This window comes from Saccopteryx leptura, chromosome 3 (genome assembly GCF_036850995.1).
Source record: "Saccopteryx leptura isolate mSacLep1 chromosome 3, mSacLep1_pri_phased_curated, whole genome shotgun sequence".
Lineage (NCBI taxonomy): Eukaryota > Metazoa > Chordata > Mammalia > Chiroptera > Emballonuridae > Saccopteryx > Saccopteryx leptura.
The window spans coordinates 341,305,410-341,323,040 of NC_089505.1; the positions used below are offsets into that span (position 1 = coordinate 341,305,410).

Genomic DNA, 17,631 nt, shown 5'->3' on the forward strand with positions numbered 1-17,631 from the left:
AGCAGAGGTCAGAGAGAAAAGAAGAGGCACCATTGCTAGCTTTGAGATGGAGGAGAGTCCACGAGCCAAGGACTGCAGGCAGACTCTAGGAGCCGGAAAAGGCAAGGAAATGGATCCTCCCCTCAAGCCTCCAGAAAGAACACACCCCTCGGAACCCATTTTAGACTTTTGACCCCCTGAACTAAAAGAGAACAAATATGTCTTTCTATAAGCCACCAGGTTTGTGGTAACTTGTCACAGTAGCAAGAGTAGACTAATACACCTGGACTTAAAAGGTTAGTAATTGAGTTCCAAGAGAAAGGCAGGAGTGAATTATAGACTCAGGATCAGCACACTGTTGCTTCTGTCACATTTTATTGGTCAATGATGTCACAAGGTCATCCCAAATTCAAGGGCTTGAGAATAGAGCCTACCTCTTGATGGATTCTATTTCTCTCACTCTTGTTGGGAGAAGCTGGAAAGTCACTTTGTGTGGGGGTGTGGGGACCAAGAAGGGTAAAGAATTATGATAGCCTTTCTCTGCAATGAATGTATCACCATGCCTTTTATAAAGTGACAGAGGACGTTCAAAAGCAACATCTGACTCTGGTCTCTTTTTCATTTCCAGGGACCCAGGGAGCATGGGGTTCTGGGATTCCAGCACCGATATCTTCCTAAATCTTTGGGGAATGTATGTGTCTCTGAGAAGCCCTGGATGGATGGACTTCATCCCGCACTTGGGAGTTTGCTGTTTTGTGGCTTTCATTTCAGTGGGCCTCCTCTCGGCGGCCTTCTCCTGGTTTCTGTCCTCGTTCGTAGTCTTTACCACCTCCTGGGTGATTGCATGTGTCCTGCTGTGCTGCTCCAAGCACGTGCGATGTTTCCTCCTCCTCTTCTTCCTCTCTTGTGGCCTGCGTGAAGGCAGGAATGCTTTGATTGCAGCTGGCACAGGGATAGTAATCTTTGGACACGTGGAAAATATCTTCCACAACTTTAAAGGTCTCCTGGACAGTATGACTTGCAACTTAAGGGCAAAGAACTTTTCCGTACATTTGCCACTTCTGAAAAGGTATATTGAAGCAATTCAGTGGATTTATGACCTTGCCACTCACATAAGTCTATTTGATGACCTTGTTTCTTGGAACCAGACTCTGGCAGTTTCTCTTTCCAGCCCCAGCCAAGCCCTGGAGGCACAACTGAATGACACTAAAGGCAAAGTCCTGGGGGTCTTATACCAGATGGTGACGGCCACAGAGGCATTGTCCTCCCTGGGTCAGCAGCTACTTGCCCTCGGAGGGCTTTTGCTGGTGCTACTCGGTACTGGCCTCTTCATGAAGCGATTTTTGGACCCTTGTGGTTGGAAGTTTGAAAACATCTACATCACCAGACAATTTGTTCAGTTTGATGAAAGGGAGAGGCATCATCACAGACCCTGTGTCCTCCCGCTGAATCAGAAGGAAAAGAGGAAGTACGTGGTCATCCCGTCCTTGTGGCTGACCCCTAAAGAAAGGAAAAACCTGGGGCTGTTTTTCTTCCCCGTCCTTACCCATCTCTACGTCTGGGTGCTGTTTGCAGCCATCGACTTCCTGCTGTATCGGCTCATTTTCTCAGTGAGCCAACATTTCGAAGGCTTGCCCGCGCTGGAGGTCCACCTGAAACTGCACAGGGAGGTAGGCCCTGGCGAGCACGTGTCGGGGTATCTGACTGTGCTGGTCTGTTTGGGAAAGGTCACCAACTTCCCAGGGCAGCACAGTGTTGACCACTTTGGGGTTTCTGGTTCCTGGCACAGTGCCTTGAACATAGAAGAAGTCCACCAGACGTTGGTTAAATTGAAGTCCTTATGTTAAAAATGTATTGTTCTAAAAAATTTTGGGTCACTGTATGAGTTGCTTGTGGCTGCTATAACAAACTACCACCAAAATGAGTGGCTTAAAACAACAGAAATTTATTCTCTGAGAGTTCTGGGAGCCAGAAATCTGACATCAGTGTCCCTGGGCTGAATCAGGGTGGTGCTGGCAGAGCCACACTCCCTCTGGACAGGCAGGGAGAATTCGCCCTTTGCTTTCTCCAGCTGCTGGGGGCCATTCGCATTCCCTGGCTTGTGGTTGCATCGCCCCATCTCTGTTTCTGGCTTCACGTTTCCTCACCAGTGAATAGAAAACTTTCTCTGTCCCCCCTCTGAAAGGATGCATGTGACTGCAGTAGGGCTCACCAGAATAATCCAGGATAATTTCTTCATCTCGAGGTCCTTAACTGAATCACATCTGCAAAGTCCTATTTCCCCCCCCCCCCCAAATAAAGTCATATTTATAGATTTTGGGATTAGAATCTTATATCATTGGGGGAACTCTTTTTACCCTCGAGAGTCAACAGAATAGGGATCTTTGATGTGTAGCACGGAGCTGGTTCTCAGGTAAGAGTGCCTGGCATGAACCCCAGAGGCTAGATTTAGGGCCCGGCTTCCTCTCTCCTCACACTTGCCCTGCAAGGAGACAGTGAGGGCTTTCTCTGAATGAGAACTTCTTTTCTTGGCACCCTGCCTTCTTCTCAAACATAGGAGGGATCCTAATGCATCAGCAGAGTGTATAAGAGGATGGCCATTGAGAAGGGGCTCTAAGTAACCAAAAAATACAGCCACTGCTGGTGCCACGAAAAAGAGGAACCAGCCACGCTTTTGTTTTTGAGACAACTTAGGTCAGTGGTTTCAACCTTCGGTGTGAAATGCAGTCTTCGGGGTGAATGCAGAGCCTTGGGCCTCAATTTGCAGAGATAGTGTTTTAAACAAGGGAGAACTTTTAATCAGCACTTCATGTGACTTTCAAGTAGGTGGTCCATAGATCACATGTTGAGAAACTCACGTTTCTCAGGTGCTGCCGAGCAAGACCTCTAACCCAGCGGTCCTGGGTCCTGGACGTGGCCGCAGTGTCATCACTGGGGGCTGGACAAGCTAACAGGTGAACAAACCCGATGCTCCGGTGTGGTCCCCAGATCTAACCAGACTGGGGTGCGGCCTGGGTGAGGCGTTTGTAAAAACTGCCGAGTCATTCCAACGTGCGGCCAAGATTGAGAACCATCACACGCTAAACCCACCCCCCAAAGAATGGCGCCCTCGGATAGACCCGTGCAAACCGTAATCACCGTAATGGGCCAGGACAGGGCGTCCCCGTGAGCTCGTGCCTCCGGAGTCCTGGGCAAGCTGCCTGCGTCTCCTCTCTCCTCACTCCACTCGGTGGCTGTCTTCCCACAGACAGACCGTGGTGTTGTGCGCGCCATCTTTTCTTTTTCCATGTTACCCTGTGGAAATTTGTGATCGTGGGGTCGTTTCAGAGGATCTGGAGATTGTCAGACACTTGTCCTATTTTTTTGTAATGCAGAGACTGTGCAGCTGATGCAGGTGAGAGGTGCACGTGTCCATGTGTGTCGTGTGACCGCGTGCGTTCGTGTGTTTGTGTAGCATGTGTGAGAGAGGCGTTCATGCTGGGGCAGAGTTTACTAGCCCAGCAGCTGCGGTCACAGGTCTGAGTTCCCTTGTCGTCTTAGAGCTACTGTAGGTTGTGCTGGATGCGGGGAAACCGTAGAGGGACGGCCTGCGAGCGCCCCTTGGGAGCCCGCCCTCCACTGTCTCTGGGCTGGGGGCCTCTTGCTGCAGCCCCGCGTTCCGTTCCGGCTGCTGGGCCCGGGCTCAGCGGGTCAGCCGGGCTGGGCTCCTGCTGCCGGGCTCAGCGGGTCTGCCGGGCTGGGCTCCTGCTCCCGGGCTCAGCGGGTCTGCGGGGCTGGGCTCCTGCTGCCGGGCTCAGCGGGTCAGCCGGGCTGGGCTCCTGCTCCCGGGCTCAGCGGGTCTGCCGGGCTGGGCTCCTGCTGCCGGGCTCAGCGGGTCTGCCGGGCTGGGCTCCTGCTCCCGGGCTCAGCGGGTCTGCCGGGCTGGGCTCCTGCTGCCGGGCTGGGCTCCTGCTCCCGGGCTCAGCGGGTCTGCGGGGCTGGGCTCCTGCTCCCGGGCTCAGCGGGTCTGCCGGGCTGGGCTCCTGCTGCCGGGCTCAGCGGGTCAGCCGGGCTGGGCTCCTGCTCCCGGGCTCAGCGGGTCTGCCGGGCTGGGCTCCTGCTCCCGGGCTCAGCGGGTCTGCGGGGCTGGGCTCCTGCTGCCGGGCTCAGCGGGTCTGCCGGGCCCGGGCTCAGCGGGTCAGCCGGGCTGGGCTCCTGCTCCCGGGCTCAGCGGGTCAGCCGGGCTGGGCTCCTGCTGCCGGGCTGGGCTCCTGCTGCCGGGCTGGGCTCCTGCTCCCGGGCTCAGCGGGTCTGCCGGGCCCGGGCTCAGCGGGTCGACCGGGCCCGGGCTCCTGCTCCCGGGCTCAGCGGGTCTGCGGGGCTGGGCTCCTGCTGCCGGGCTGGGCTCCTGCTCCCGGGCTCAGCGGGTCTGCCGGGCTGGGCTCCTGCTGCCGGGCTCAGCGGGTCTGCCGGGCTGGGCTCCTGCTCCCGGGCTCAGCGGGTCGGCCGGGCTGGGCTCCTGCTCCCGGGCTCAGCGGGTCTGCCGGGCTGGGCTCCTGCTCCCGGGCTCAGCGGGTCTGCGGGGCTGGGCTCCTGCTCCCGGGCTCAGCGGGTCTGCCGGGCTGGGCTCCTGCTGCCGGGCTCAGCGGGTCTGCCGGGCTGGGCTCCTGCTGCCGGGCTCAGCGGGTCTGCCGGGCTGGGCTCCTGCTCCCGGGCTCAGCGGGTCTGCCGGGCTGGGCTCCTGCTGCCGGGCTGGGCTCCTGCTCCCGGGCTCAGCGGGTCTGCGGGGCTGGGCTCCTGCTGCCGGGCTGGGCTCCTGCTCCCGGGCTCAGCGGGTCTGCGGGGCTGGGCTCCTGCTCCCGGGCTCAGCGGGTCTGCCGGGCTGGGCTCCTGCTGCCGGGCTCAGCGGGTCAGCCGGGCTGGGCTCCTGCTCCCGGGCTCAGCGGGTCTGCCGGGCTGGGCTCCTGCTCCCGGGCTCAGCGGGTCTGCGGGGCTGGGCTCCTGCTGCCGGGCTCAGCGGGTCTGCCGGGCTGGGCTCCTGCTCCCGGGCTCAGCGGGTCTGCGGGGCTGGGCTCCTAGCGGGTCTGCCGGGCTGGGCTCCTGCTCCCGGGCTCAGCGGGTCAGCCGGGCTGGGCTCCTGCTCCCGGGCTCAGCGGGTCTGCCGGGCTGGGCTCCTGCTCCCGGGCTCAGCGGGTCTGCCGGGCTGGGCTCCTGCCCGGGGTCCGAGCTCATCACTCGGAGCACTGTCCCCTGATGAGTTCACCTGATTACAAGAACCCTGTTGCTCGAGAGCAGGAACAGTGGGTACCGGGAGCTGGGTTTCAAACGGAAGTCAGGCCAGATTTGCAGGCCGGCTGGGTCCTGGGGCGGCGGCCAGCAGCAGGGCCTCTGCGCGCCCCCCTCCCCCTGCCTCCTGTTTCTCTTCCTCATCCTCCCCCCCCCCCCACCCCCAGTTCTCCCTCTTTCTCTCTTGTTTTGCTTCTCTCTCATTTATTTCTCTCTCAGTCAACACCCATGCCTGTTTTGTGAATTCTCACCATTTTAGACAGAAGAGGAAAAACAGTTCTGCTTCTGACAAAAGGCCCAGGAGCTTTCCAGTGACAACGTCCTCACGAATTCATTGATAGGTGTTGGGTCCTGGGGATGCAAAGATTAGATCCGCCGGCAGCCACGGAGGGGCTCACGTGCTGGTGGGGGGAGGCCAGCTCATCCACTCACAGGGAGCCCGGGACGGTGGGCTCTGGAACACGTGTGAGGACCAGCCTGCTGTGGGAGCTCCGCTCAGACTCCCTCCCGCGGAGTGGGGGACTCCGTGGCCCAGCGGCCGCCCCGAGACTGGCAGTGCCCTGCCCTTACCCCCGCTGCCACTGTAGGCTCTGGTCTTTTCGTTGCTGTCCATCTGCAAAGGAGAAGGCAAGTGGGAAAGGAAATGCCAGCTTAAGGTTTCACGGATGTGCCTCTCCCACTGCCATACAATTAATAACAAAGATGGAAAATGGCCTGAGTGAGCTAGCTGGATGAGTGAGCATTGCAAGAAAAATAGTCCTAGTTGCTGCTCATTGAGCTCCTACTGTGTGCATAGCATTTGTCTGGATGGACTTTTCGGGACTGAGGCCAGAGCAGGTCCTCTTCCCATTACTCAGTGTTGTCGGGGCAAACTGTTTACACAGGAGAAGTAAACACATTTTAAAACATCAGGGTACCATTTAGTATATTGCTTGGAATTTTGAGCGAGTTCATTAGTCTTCCACATTACCCTCTACCAACCCTGTACAACAATGTTGATTCAATCTTTATGAAGCCCTGACTCCCAACTGCAAAATCCCTGGTTAGATTCTCAGACTAAATAACATCTCCCCAGACCGGGCCCACGCTGCTTTCTTATTGCAGGATTTCTCATCACTGACTCAATCGATGTGTTTGTTTCTTCAGTAGTATTAAAAAGAGTGCACTCCTTTGCTCTGGGGATAGACATCTTTAATTGTAGGCAAAGTATCTTGATGAGAGAAAAAGAGAGGTAACGTAAACGCCTTTCATTGCTCAGCTATAGTGCTGGGGAAATTACAGATTTCACTTCACACTTGTATAGAGGCCCTTGGTTTGGGATTTCCAGGCTCCACACAGGTATTAGGGCAGAAAAAGGTGCATGGTGTTCTCTGGGTGCAGCTGGGCTCGTTTCTGAGAAGCCATTTGCCTCTGCCTGGCTCTGGGACTCTGGGGTGCACAGTGATAATAACTTACTAAGTACTTCAGTCTGTAAAGTTAATGCTCCATCTCCAAGGTGCTTCATTTACACTGGGAGTAGTTTATTCACGGGCAGGATCTGCTCCATTAATTCCTGTTTTACCAAATTAGAAAACAAGTCCACTGAGAGATTAAATGACTTTCTCAGGTCAGGGAAAAAGAAAGCGCTGAATCAGCATGTACTTCTGCTGGTGGTGGCTTGGCTGGGTAGCTCAATGTCATCTTCTGTCCTCTGTGTCAGTCTGCTGAGGGCAACTGATTTGTTCTCTTGCTTTTAAGCAGAAAGGAGTGCTCCCCTCCTGAGCCTCCAAGAAATAGAAAATGTCCTATTTTGAGATCTCTAAATATAGAATTTTAGAGCTATCTTCAATAAATACTATTCTTAGTATTCTTATACTAAGAATAATTCCCCCTCCCCAAGCTCTAGAATGTTGACTTAGAACATAATTTAATGCCTCTACATTTGTGTGACCTTGTGGTCTGATGGAGACAATATGACTGGAGTCCTAAGGGGCTGTGCTCCAAACCCTTTACTCCCAGTTGAGCTAAAACCTTCTTTCATTAATTCCACATGCCCTAAAGTGTAGAAGTAAGTGTTATATAAAAATGGATTATGCAGTCAAATTTGTCAGGATAACTGCTGGCTGAAGTTAAATAGGTTTCTCTGCCTTCTTCTCAGCACCTTCAACAGTCTTATGAGCATCGTGGCTCTCCAGAGAAGGGACAAGTAGGCAAACGTATTTGGTACCTTCTTTTTATTTATTTATTTATTTTTATTTGTTTATTTTTTTTCATTTTTCTGAAGCTGGAAACGGGGAGGCAGTCAGACAGACTCCCGCATGCACCCAACCAGGATCCACCCGGCATGCCCACCAGGGGGCGATGTTCTGCCCCTCTGGGGCGTCGCTCTGTTGCATCCAGAGCCATTCTAGCGCCTGAGGCAGAGGCCACAGAGCCATCCCCAGCGCCTGGGTCATCTTTGCTCCAATGGAGCCTCGGCTGCGGGAGGGGAAGAGAGAGACAGAGAGGAAGGAGAGGGGGAGGGGTGGAGAAGCAAATGGGCGCTTCTCCTGTGTGCCCTGCCGGGAATTGAACCTGGGACTCCTGCACGCCAGGCCGACGCTCTACCACTGAGCCAACCGGCCAGGGCTGGTACCTTCTTTTAAGGACACTTATATTTCCACAGACCCAATTTTGAAAAGGCTGAAATAGTTACAGATAAACCTCACCTCTTCCTCTTTACACAACACACCAAAGGAACCTCCTTCTGCCAAAGCTCCCTGACTATTTTAAGACAAATGATATGGGTTGCAGGTCAGTATTGAGAAAGACGAGGAATGGGTATGAAATGGCATGGATCCTGATGATTTCCTTCTTTCATTCTAGGAGAAAGGAACTGAAAACATCATCCATGATTCTTCCTTTAATATATCACTCTTTGAACCCAATTGCATCCCTAAACCAAAGCTCCTTCTGTCTAGAACCTGGGTTCCTCTTAGTATTATCCTTGTGATACTAGTGGTGCTAGGACTGCTGTCCTCCTTTCTGATGCAACTTAAAATCCTGGTGTCAGGATCCTTCTACCCAAGCATGCAGAGGGATCGCATTCAGTACCTGCATGCGAAGCTCCTGAAGAAAAGGTCCAAGCAGCCAGGAGGAGAAGTAAGAAGGCAGCTCAGTCTGTACTTCACAAAGGTAAGGCCAAGGTGAGGGTATAACCTGTAGTTAAGGAAATGTTGAGTTTGAAGGGCAAAATGGAATTTCAAAGCACTCTTCAACTTCACATTAGGGTTATGTCCTCAACAATAGATGGGACGCTGTGGGATGGTAAATTAACAATTATGCATGGCTAAGGCTCCTAGCTTTGTTATTTTAAATGCTCATCTAGAAGATTCTGCCAGATGTCCTCTAAACACTGATTTTAAGTATTTTTAGTCATAGTACAGATAACTACTGGGAAGGTCCTTTGTAATGATGACTAAAGGGCAATGCCCAATATGGAGCTACTCTACCAGGTCAAGAATACATAAATAACAGAGAGGGCAACCTCTACTATAGCATGGTAAACTCCAAAAAACTTACTCATTCTCCCACATTAAAAAAATATATATGGTACACAGATGATGATATATATCAGTGGTCCCCAACCTTCTTTGGGCCACGGACCGGTTTAATATTAGAAAATATTTTCACGGACCAGCCTTTAGGGTGGGACAGATAAATGTATCACGTGACTGAGACAAGCGTCAAGAGTGAGTCTTAGACAGATGTAACAGAGGGAATCTAGTCATTTTAAAAAAATAAAACATTGTTCAGACTTAAATATAAATAAAACAGAAATAATGTAAGTTATTTATTCTTTCTCTGCGGAGCAGTACCAAATGGCCCACAGACCAGTACCAGTCCGCGGCCCGGTGGTTGGGGACCACTGATATATATAATATGTATATATGTTTATACACATATATGGTAGCATAATGACTTTCATACACATATAAAATAAACGATTGTTAAAGATTTTATTTAACTTATTAATTAAAGAGGAAACAGTAAAAAATTCCAACCAATTCAAAGAGTAAAGTACACACATATTTAGACCGCTGAGAATACCTAAACGGATTTGTTTCATAGATGCAAAACTGGCTTCTTCCACAGGGTGGATGGAAAGGTCAATTGTACTCTACAGGGTAGAATTTATTTGCAGGTCCATGGACAAGAATAATTTGCACTAGTGCTATCAGCTATCTACAAGGTACATAGTTGGAAAACAGCTCATAGACAATGAAAGACCAAGATAACCTACAAGGATAAGTTTTTCTGGCCATTTCAAAGTGTTTTGCAGTTTTTGCTGACACCAGCAGCCCCACAATGAGAAGTTTATGTCAGAGGTATCTGAAATGACTTTAGTGTTCATTCATTCATCTTTCTGTCTCTTCAGATTAATTTCTGGCTTCCGGTCCTGAGAGTGATTAGAAAGAAACAAGTGGACCCTGCAAGAGAAGACAGTCCATGGGAGACCCGTAGGTGGTGCGGGCCTTGCTTAGCCAGCAGTTCACAAGCCCGCTGACGGTGGTCACTCCTCACCCCCAGCATCCGGGAACTAACCCACACATCCCTCAGGGGTCTGAGTTTGTGGGCCAAACTACTCATCTTCCTGAGGCCCCAGGGCTACCAGGTAAATGGTTATGCTGTCTGTCTTCCAAACAAGGGACATATTCTAGCCTGTGTCACAATGTAACAGGACTATAACCAAGTCTTCTGAAGATAAGTCTCAGCTTAGAGTAACAGTCAAGGAAAAAATCAGATAAAAAATCAACATCTTGACTGCAGGCTCACAAGCAAACACCAAGGAGAACATACATACATAATGCCAGTAAAAGATCGTTCATCTGTCCTGTTCCTTCTCCGCCCTTCTCAGTGTTGTCCGTACCTATTCCCCACCCACAACGGTCTCTCTTCCCCCCGCCGCCTCAGCCGAGAGCTGTCTCCCAAACATCCCACGCGCTCCTACTCTCTTCTCTCCACCGCCTCTGCTCTTACTCCCTCTTTTTCCAGGCCTCTTGTTTTCCTATCCTATCAAATCCTCGCCACATTTATTTAGGGACCACATTTATCAAAATCATATGAAATGTTGGCTAAAATGTATACTATATGCCAATTTCCACTGTACTCTAACTACCTAGGAAGAAGAAAAACCTCCTTTAATACTGATTTTATTATCTCTAAAGTCCTTGAATGGGGAAGAAATAAAGATTAATTTTTTAAGAATTTCATTTATTGATTTGAGACAGGGGGGAGTGGAGAGAAAGAGAGAGAGAGAGAGAGAGAGAGGCAGGGGAGGAGGGAACAGAAAGCACCAACTCTGAGTTGCTTCTTGTATGTGCCTTGACCTGGCAAGCCCGGGATTTGAACCAGCAACCTCAGCATTCCAGGTCAACACTTCACCCACTGCACCACCACAGGTCAGGAAAACGTGTTTCTTTTTTAATTTTTATTTTGAAAAAATTTCAGACTTACAAAAAGGTTGCAGTTTTACTTACCCTCCATCCATCATCCCCAAATGTTAACATCTTACATAACCATCACACAATTATCAAAAGTAGGTAACTAACAATTAAACATGTATCATTTGCAAAGTTAATTGAATTTTTCACCAATCACCTACTAACCTCCGTTTTCTGGTCCTTGGTTCAATCCAGGCTCACACACTGCATTCAGTTGGCATGGTTCCTTAGTCTCATCCAATCAGGAATAGTTCCTCACTCTTTCTTTTTCTTTCACAATCTTGGCACTTTTGGAGAGGACTGACCAGCTATTTTGTAAAATGTCCTTTGACTTTAGTTTGTCTGATATTCCATGTAAGTAAGCCCAGATAAAATGTAGTTTGGGCAAGAATACTACAAAAATGATGACATGTTCTTCACAGTGCATATCAGGGGGCATATAATGTTGACATGTCTCATTACTGATGAGGTTTTCTTTCAACTTAGTTAAAATAGGGCTACCAGATTTTCTCAGTGTTACCGTTTTTCCCCATGTATAAGATGCACCCTTTTTTGAAAAAATTGGGGTCTAAAACTGGATGCATCTTGTACAGTGGTTGTAGACATTTTTACTTGCATTTCCTGCTTTTTCACAGGAATGAATTTTATGACAAATAAAACTTGAGTTCAATAACTTTATGCAATACATTCTTTTTTTAAATTTCGGGCCCCAAAATTAAGGCACATCTTATACACGAGAGTGTCTTATCCATGGGAAATACAGTAAGTTACTATATTTTCCCCCTTGTGATTATTAAGTATATTGTGGGGAAGTACTTTGAGACCAAGCAGACATCTTGTTTTTCATCATACCTTTCCACTCTGATTTTAGCATCCAGGGTTGCAAAACCATGGCAGCCAAAGAGTGATTTCTATTTTTGTATCTTCCACATTTATTAACTAGAGGGCTACACTATCCCCAGAAAGAAACCTTTTTATTTTTTTTAACACATATGATCTCATTTATGTTTCATGACAACCCTGTGAGGCAGGTATTATTATTTCCCTTTTATAGATCAGAAGTCTCACCCTTGGGAACCCTGACTTGGCTGGCCCGGGGTGGACCCTGGACACTGACATGTTTAAAGCTCCTGGGCAATTCAAACAAGGCAGCCGGGGTGGAGAACCAACATCCCAGAGAGTTCTACCGAACTGCAGGTCTTTTGATTTAGGCCTTCGATAGTGAAATTTCCCTTACAGCTGGAGCCTACATTAGAAATGTGTCTACTTCAGCATTTCCCAAAGTGTGGTCCTCGGGCTTCTAGTGCCTTAGTTGTTCCATAAAATGAGTTATGTGATGTTAGTAAATCTATACTATCTGCCTTCTAACCTTGAAGATTCGTAAAACTGGCATAATTCAAACTTTGAGGAATTTCTTTTAACCTTGTTTCACCCAGAATTTCCCCAAATTACTAAACTGTGGAACAATTTTACCTGTAATAACAATTATCATCCCTTGGGACCAGCTATACAGCCCATACTTTGGTAAATGCTGATAAAATTGGCATAACTTTAAACCAAAAAAATAGATCAGAAAGGGTGAATATGTATTTATAGTTTTGGCTTATTTAAATATTCTGATGATTATATGCTTTATGTGTTTTCTAATCAAACAAGTGTATATATTAATAAACTGGTACGTGTGTGCAATTTTGTATTCATTTTGTATTTATTCTGCCCACAGAGAAGGGATCTTCCCCACATTAACTAAGATAGAAAATCAACCACTCAACTTTTAGAGAAAATTGGATGCTATTGCTTTTCTAAATTCTACTAATTAATTAACTTACTTTCCTACCTAACAACATCACCAACTTCTACTGCAAACATTTGAACAGGGCACAGAAAAATCGTTGGTGATGCCCATACAGCTCAGCATGGTGCCTGCCTCGGGCACACTTCCGATCTAGTCAAGAAGACAGGCGCTTAGGAGTAAGCAGATAGCAGCTGTGGGTGAGTGCCCCCTGGAAAGCCACACCCTGATGGAGCCATGGCCAGGATCTCCGCCCTCGCCTATTATGAATGCCCAGTTTACTCCTCCTCTCTATGAGGAGGGCACTAGAAAGATTGATAAAGGGGTTTTAATTTCCTTTAAATTAAAGCGACTTTTCTGAAGTAGCATAATCTCTTTTGTTTCCAACAGACTGTGACTTTGAACCGTTCCCGACACTTCTGGAGAGTGTCTAGCTGTCTTTATCTGTTAGGCCAGCTTGTCCTTAGGCTGAAGGGCTTGCCCCAATTGGAAGGATGGCCTGGTAAAGAGGTGTTGTCACAAAAGGCAAATTTGATCTTGAGAACAAGATTTAGACTCGCTCATTAAGACCAGTCTAACTTGGGAGATAAAATGCTTGTTTAATCGCAGGTTATCCACTTTAGATTTAAATGAATGGTTAAATTTCTTGAGACATTTATTGCAAAATGTGCTCTGTTAATCTTATAGAGGCAGAAAGATACTGCCCACAGTAATTTCATAGAGCTTCCTTTTTCCCCTCAAATGCTAATGGCTTACGAAAGTATATTGCATTACAGTCTGTCACTATTTCTCATCTCATGAATCCCAGCTTGGTGGCTGTATTTTGTCAGGGTCTTTCAAGTGCCATTCTGATGTACTCATAGACTCTATACTGGTTGTCAGCTGTGTTTCTCTCTGACAGTAAGATACAGTAATTCCAAACACCATCGTCATAATAGATCCTTTTTTTTTTTTAAGTGAGAGACAGAGACAGAAAAAGGTACAAATAGGGACAGATAGACAGGAAGGGAGATGAGAAGCATCAATTCTTTGTTATGGTACTTTAGTTGTTCATTGATTGCTTTCTTATATGTTTCTTAACCACGGAGCTCCAGCCAAGTCAGTGACCCCTTGCTTAAGCCAGCGACCTTGGGCTCAAGCCACTGGCCATGGGGGTCATGTATGACCCATGTTCAAGCCATTGTCCCTACTTTCAAGCCAGCAACCTTGGGGTTTTGAACCTGGGTCCCTGCATCCCAGGCTGATACTAATATCCACTGCACCATCACCTGGTCAGGCCATAATAGATCCTTTTATTGTTCTACTCAGGATGTTAAGCATTGTCTTTCCTTCTTTTTGATTTGATATCTGCTGTTTTCTGTGTTAGGCCTTGATCAACCCTAATAATAATAATGGGATATGTTGATATCTTCCCACATTATGTATTTTTGTCTTAATTCACCTGAGAGAAAAAAAATAAACATATGTTATCATCAGGGAGTAAGAACTAGCTTTGCCACCCAAAGTTAGCAATAGTGACAAAGACAATTGAAGTCAATTATTTTATTTAACTTATACTATAGAACAGAAAGGAACTGGCTAAAAATATTATAAATGTAGGTTGAGTTTGGTTATATAGCTACCGTATATTTAAAAGCCTGTTATATTAGGCTAATATAAGCCCCAGCCAATGGGGAGAAAAGATTTAAATTAATGGGTGACTGAGATCACCAAACCTTCAGGGTCCAAAGTTTTAATCACTACATGATTACAGTAACATTTTTAAAAAGCAAAAAAAGAAAAGAAAGGGAGGTGAATAAAAGAGTACAAGGGATAATAACCTTTTATCACCTAAATTCTGGGAGTCTTTAAACCAGTGGTGGGATTCAAATAATTTAACAATGAGTTCTCTTCCCTAATGACTGTTTTAAGTATTAAAAAAGATATACCAAAAAGTAGTTTATTATTTCATGTGTTTAATACTTAAATAAGAACAATAAAAGAGGCACACAAAACTAGATTATAAGAAAGAGTTTTAAAATAGTGATAAAATATTAAATAATACCTGACAAAACACAATAACACTGTTATTTAAGATATTTCCAATGATAGCTTGCCACTCCCTGGTTGTTTGACACTTTTTCTCTTTACGTTATATATTTGTTTACTGAAGTAACAAATGTGAGGGAATTAAAATGTAGTATTTCATAAAAGGTATAATGAGTTTTATGAAATAAATAAATATTACAAGCTGTCAAATATTTTTCACTGTGGACAGATTGAACAATATTCCTATGGGTGTTTAGAATATACTGTTGTACAGATGAATGTTAAAAAAGAGTAAGAAGCCTGACCAGGCGGTGGTGCAGTAGATAGAGCGTTGGACTGGGATGCGGAAGGAACCAGGTTCGAGTCCCCAAGGTCGCCAGCTTGAGCGTGGGCTCATCTGGTTTGAGCAAAAGATCACCAGTTTGAGCCCAAGGTACTGGCTCCAGCAAGGGGTTACTCAGTCTGCTGAAGGCCCGCGGTCAAGGCACATATGAGAAAGCAATCAATGAACAACTAAGCAGTTGCAATGCGCAACGAAAAACTAATGATTGATGCTTCTCATCTCTCCATTCCTATCTGTCTGTCCCTGACTATCCCTCTGACTCTCTCTCTCTGTCTCTGTAATAAATAAATAAATAAATAAATAAATAAATAAATAAATAAATAAATAAATAAATAAATAAAAGAGTAAGAAATGTAAATTTGTGATTTCCACATTGGGTGGCTGCCCAGGTGCCCACCTTAGAGAGAACCCTGATTACAAGTGCCATTTTAACAACCAGTTCGCCAAACTCAACAAAAAATTAGATATCGGTTCTGCCAAACTGGTGTGAACCAGCTGAATCCCACCACTGCTATAAAACTCACCTCTGGAGTTAGAAAGCATTAGAAATCTGAATGAATCTGTCATTGGAGGTGTTTTGTGTAAATGCAAATGGGAAGCAAAAAAGGCAATTATAGAAATAAATGCATAACTAGCCATATTAACTATCTATACAATGAAAGCAGAACACGTTTGTGTTACCTTACTGGATGCCGAGGAAATGTGCAGTGTGGTGTGAGGTGTCCTCACCCCGGCCTCATTCTGCAAAGCCAAGGAATAATGTGTCTGCAGACCACAGCATGCGGCTGAGGGAGAGGACAAGCTAAGAAGACAGGAAGGAGCAGGAAGAACTGAGACAAAGATGCACCTGTCCATTTACTCATTACCCAAAGCTGGATGATCATCTGCTTTGCTTTTCAAAGTTTTAAAAATAAAATAAAATCACAGATTCCCAAACGAAACCCAGATAAACTGACTAGAGAGTCAAGGGAGGGTCGTGGGGACCTGTATTCTAAGGAACTTGACAGTTGCTTGAAATGATTAGGCAAATCTGGTAGCCACTGCTTAGAGATTTGCAGCAAGCATTGGAGAGGAGAGATTGTTTTTTGTTTTATTTTTAAACCCACATCTTTGCAATATCTGTGCAATTAGTTGTGTAGACATATACACAGGATTGCCATTCCAGCTGCTGCTGAAGGAGCTATTAATCCATCAGGTTTCTTCAATAAGGCAAAATGCTAATTGTCAAAACTATATTATTCCCATCTTTGGCAGCCCAACTTCCTCATTGTGTAAATGAGCAACTGAACAAAAACAAAATGAACAACGTCATCATGAATTAGACAAATTTTACCAGTAGTTAACTATCTATGAAATGCAATTTGAGCCTGACCAGGCAGTGGCGCAGTGGATAGAGTGTCGACTGCAATGCAGAGTACCCAGATTCGAGACCCGGAGGTCGCCAGCTAGAGCACGGGCTCATCTGATTTGAGCAAAAGCTCACCAGCTTGGACCCAAGGTCGCTGGCTCAAGCAAAGGGTTACTCAGTCTGCTGAAGGCCCATGGTCAAGGCACATATGAGAAAGCAATCAATGAACAACTAAGGTGTTGCAACGCACAACGAAAAACTAATAATTGATACTTCTCATCTCTTGGTTCCTGTCTGTCTGTCCCTGTCTGTCCCTCTCTCTGACTCTCTCTCTGTCTCTATAAAAGAAAAGAAAAAAAGAAATGTGATTTGATACCCAATATTATTTTTAATTAAATTATTTCAATTTAGGGGATGCAATATCACACTTTTAAAAAATAGAAGTTAACCCTGATGTGAAATTACCGTACATGGTACAGTAAAAAAAACCCATATTTTTGGAATGAGGAAGGCTTGATTCAAATCTCAGTTCTGCTAATTATTAGTAGCATCAACTTAGGGAACTTAGCTCTTAACTCTCTTAGCCTCAATTTTTTAATTTATAAAATTGGGCTTAAAATAACAATCTGATAGCATCTTTTTCAGGATTAAGAGGTGACACATATAAAGTCTTTCCCAATTAGATAAGTACATGTAAGTTATTTCTTCTTTGTCTTTTCCCATTTTTCCCAGCCCAACTCCACTTTCTTTAACTTTTAGCGATAGGATCTGATACAAAAAGAGTATCTATAAAAGCAAACAAACAAAAAATAGTATTTCAGCCAGGCTTGATACACAGCAGGGATTGGCAAACTTTCTGTGAAGAGACAGCTAATAAATATTTCAGGGCTTGCAGCCACGTGGTCTCTATTGTAAGTACTCACCTGTGCCACTTTAGAGGGGCCACAACCATAGACAGCAAGAACATGAATGATCATGGTTGTGTGGCAGTAAAACTTTATTTGGAAAAACAAGCCACAGATTGGATTCACCTGCCTAATAATACAGGAAGACGTTTTGGAAATCCATTCAAAGTCAGAAAAAAATGAATTCTAATTCCCTCTTTACCACCAACCGGCTAGATGACTTTGCAAAAAAAAGTCACTTCACCTTTCTGAGCTTAATTGTCTTATCTGTAAAGATGAAGGAGCTGCCATCTCTTCCAGTCTGTGGTTCCCTGGGAGACTGCAGTCTCCGAGAAAGAATCCCCAGTAGGCAGTCACCCAAGTTTCAGCATTGGATTTGTTTGTTCTTTCATGGTTGATCAATGAATCATAAAAAACAACAGAAGCTCTTGGGTCATAAGCATGATTTATTGGATGAAAAAAGGGAAAGATAACATTTGGTCAAAATAAATGTTATCTTATCTACAGAC

General features: G+C 46.3%; 1 protein-coding gene across 2 annotated transcripts; it reads left to right on the forward strand.

Moving 5' to 3' along the window:
* The first annotated feature begins 620 nt into the window (after positions 1–620).
* DCSTAMP (dendrocyte expressed seven transmembrane protein) lies at positions 621–9,831 on the forward strand. 2 transcript variants are annotated; one of them, XM_066372485.1, is made up of 3 exons: positions 621–1,649; positions 8,089–8,397; positions 9,641–9,831. In XM_066372485.1, the coding sequence occupies exons 1-3, from the start codon at positions 621–623 to the stop codon at positions 9,767–9,769; spliced, it is 1,467 nt and encodes a 488-aa protein (XP_066228582.1). In that variant the 3' UTR covers positions 9,770–9,831. The 2 variants fall into 2 exon arrangements, with proteins under 2 accessions (XP_066228582.1, XP_066228585.1); XM_066372488.1 differs by lacking the exon at positions 8,089–8,397 and having other exon boundaries at positions 621–1,447; positions 9,641–9,720.
* Positions 9,832–17,631: the final 7,800 nt, after the last annotated feature.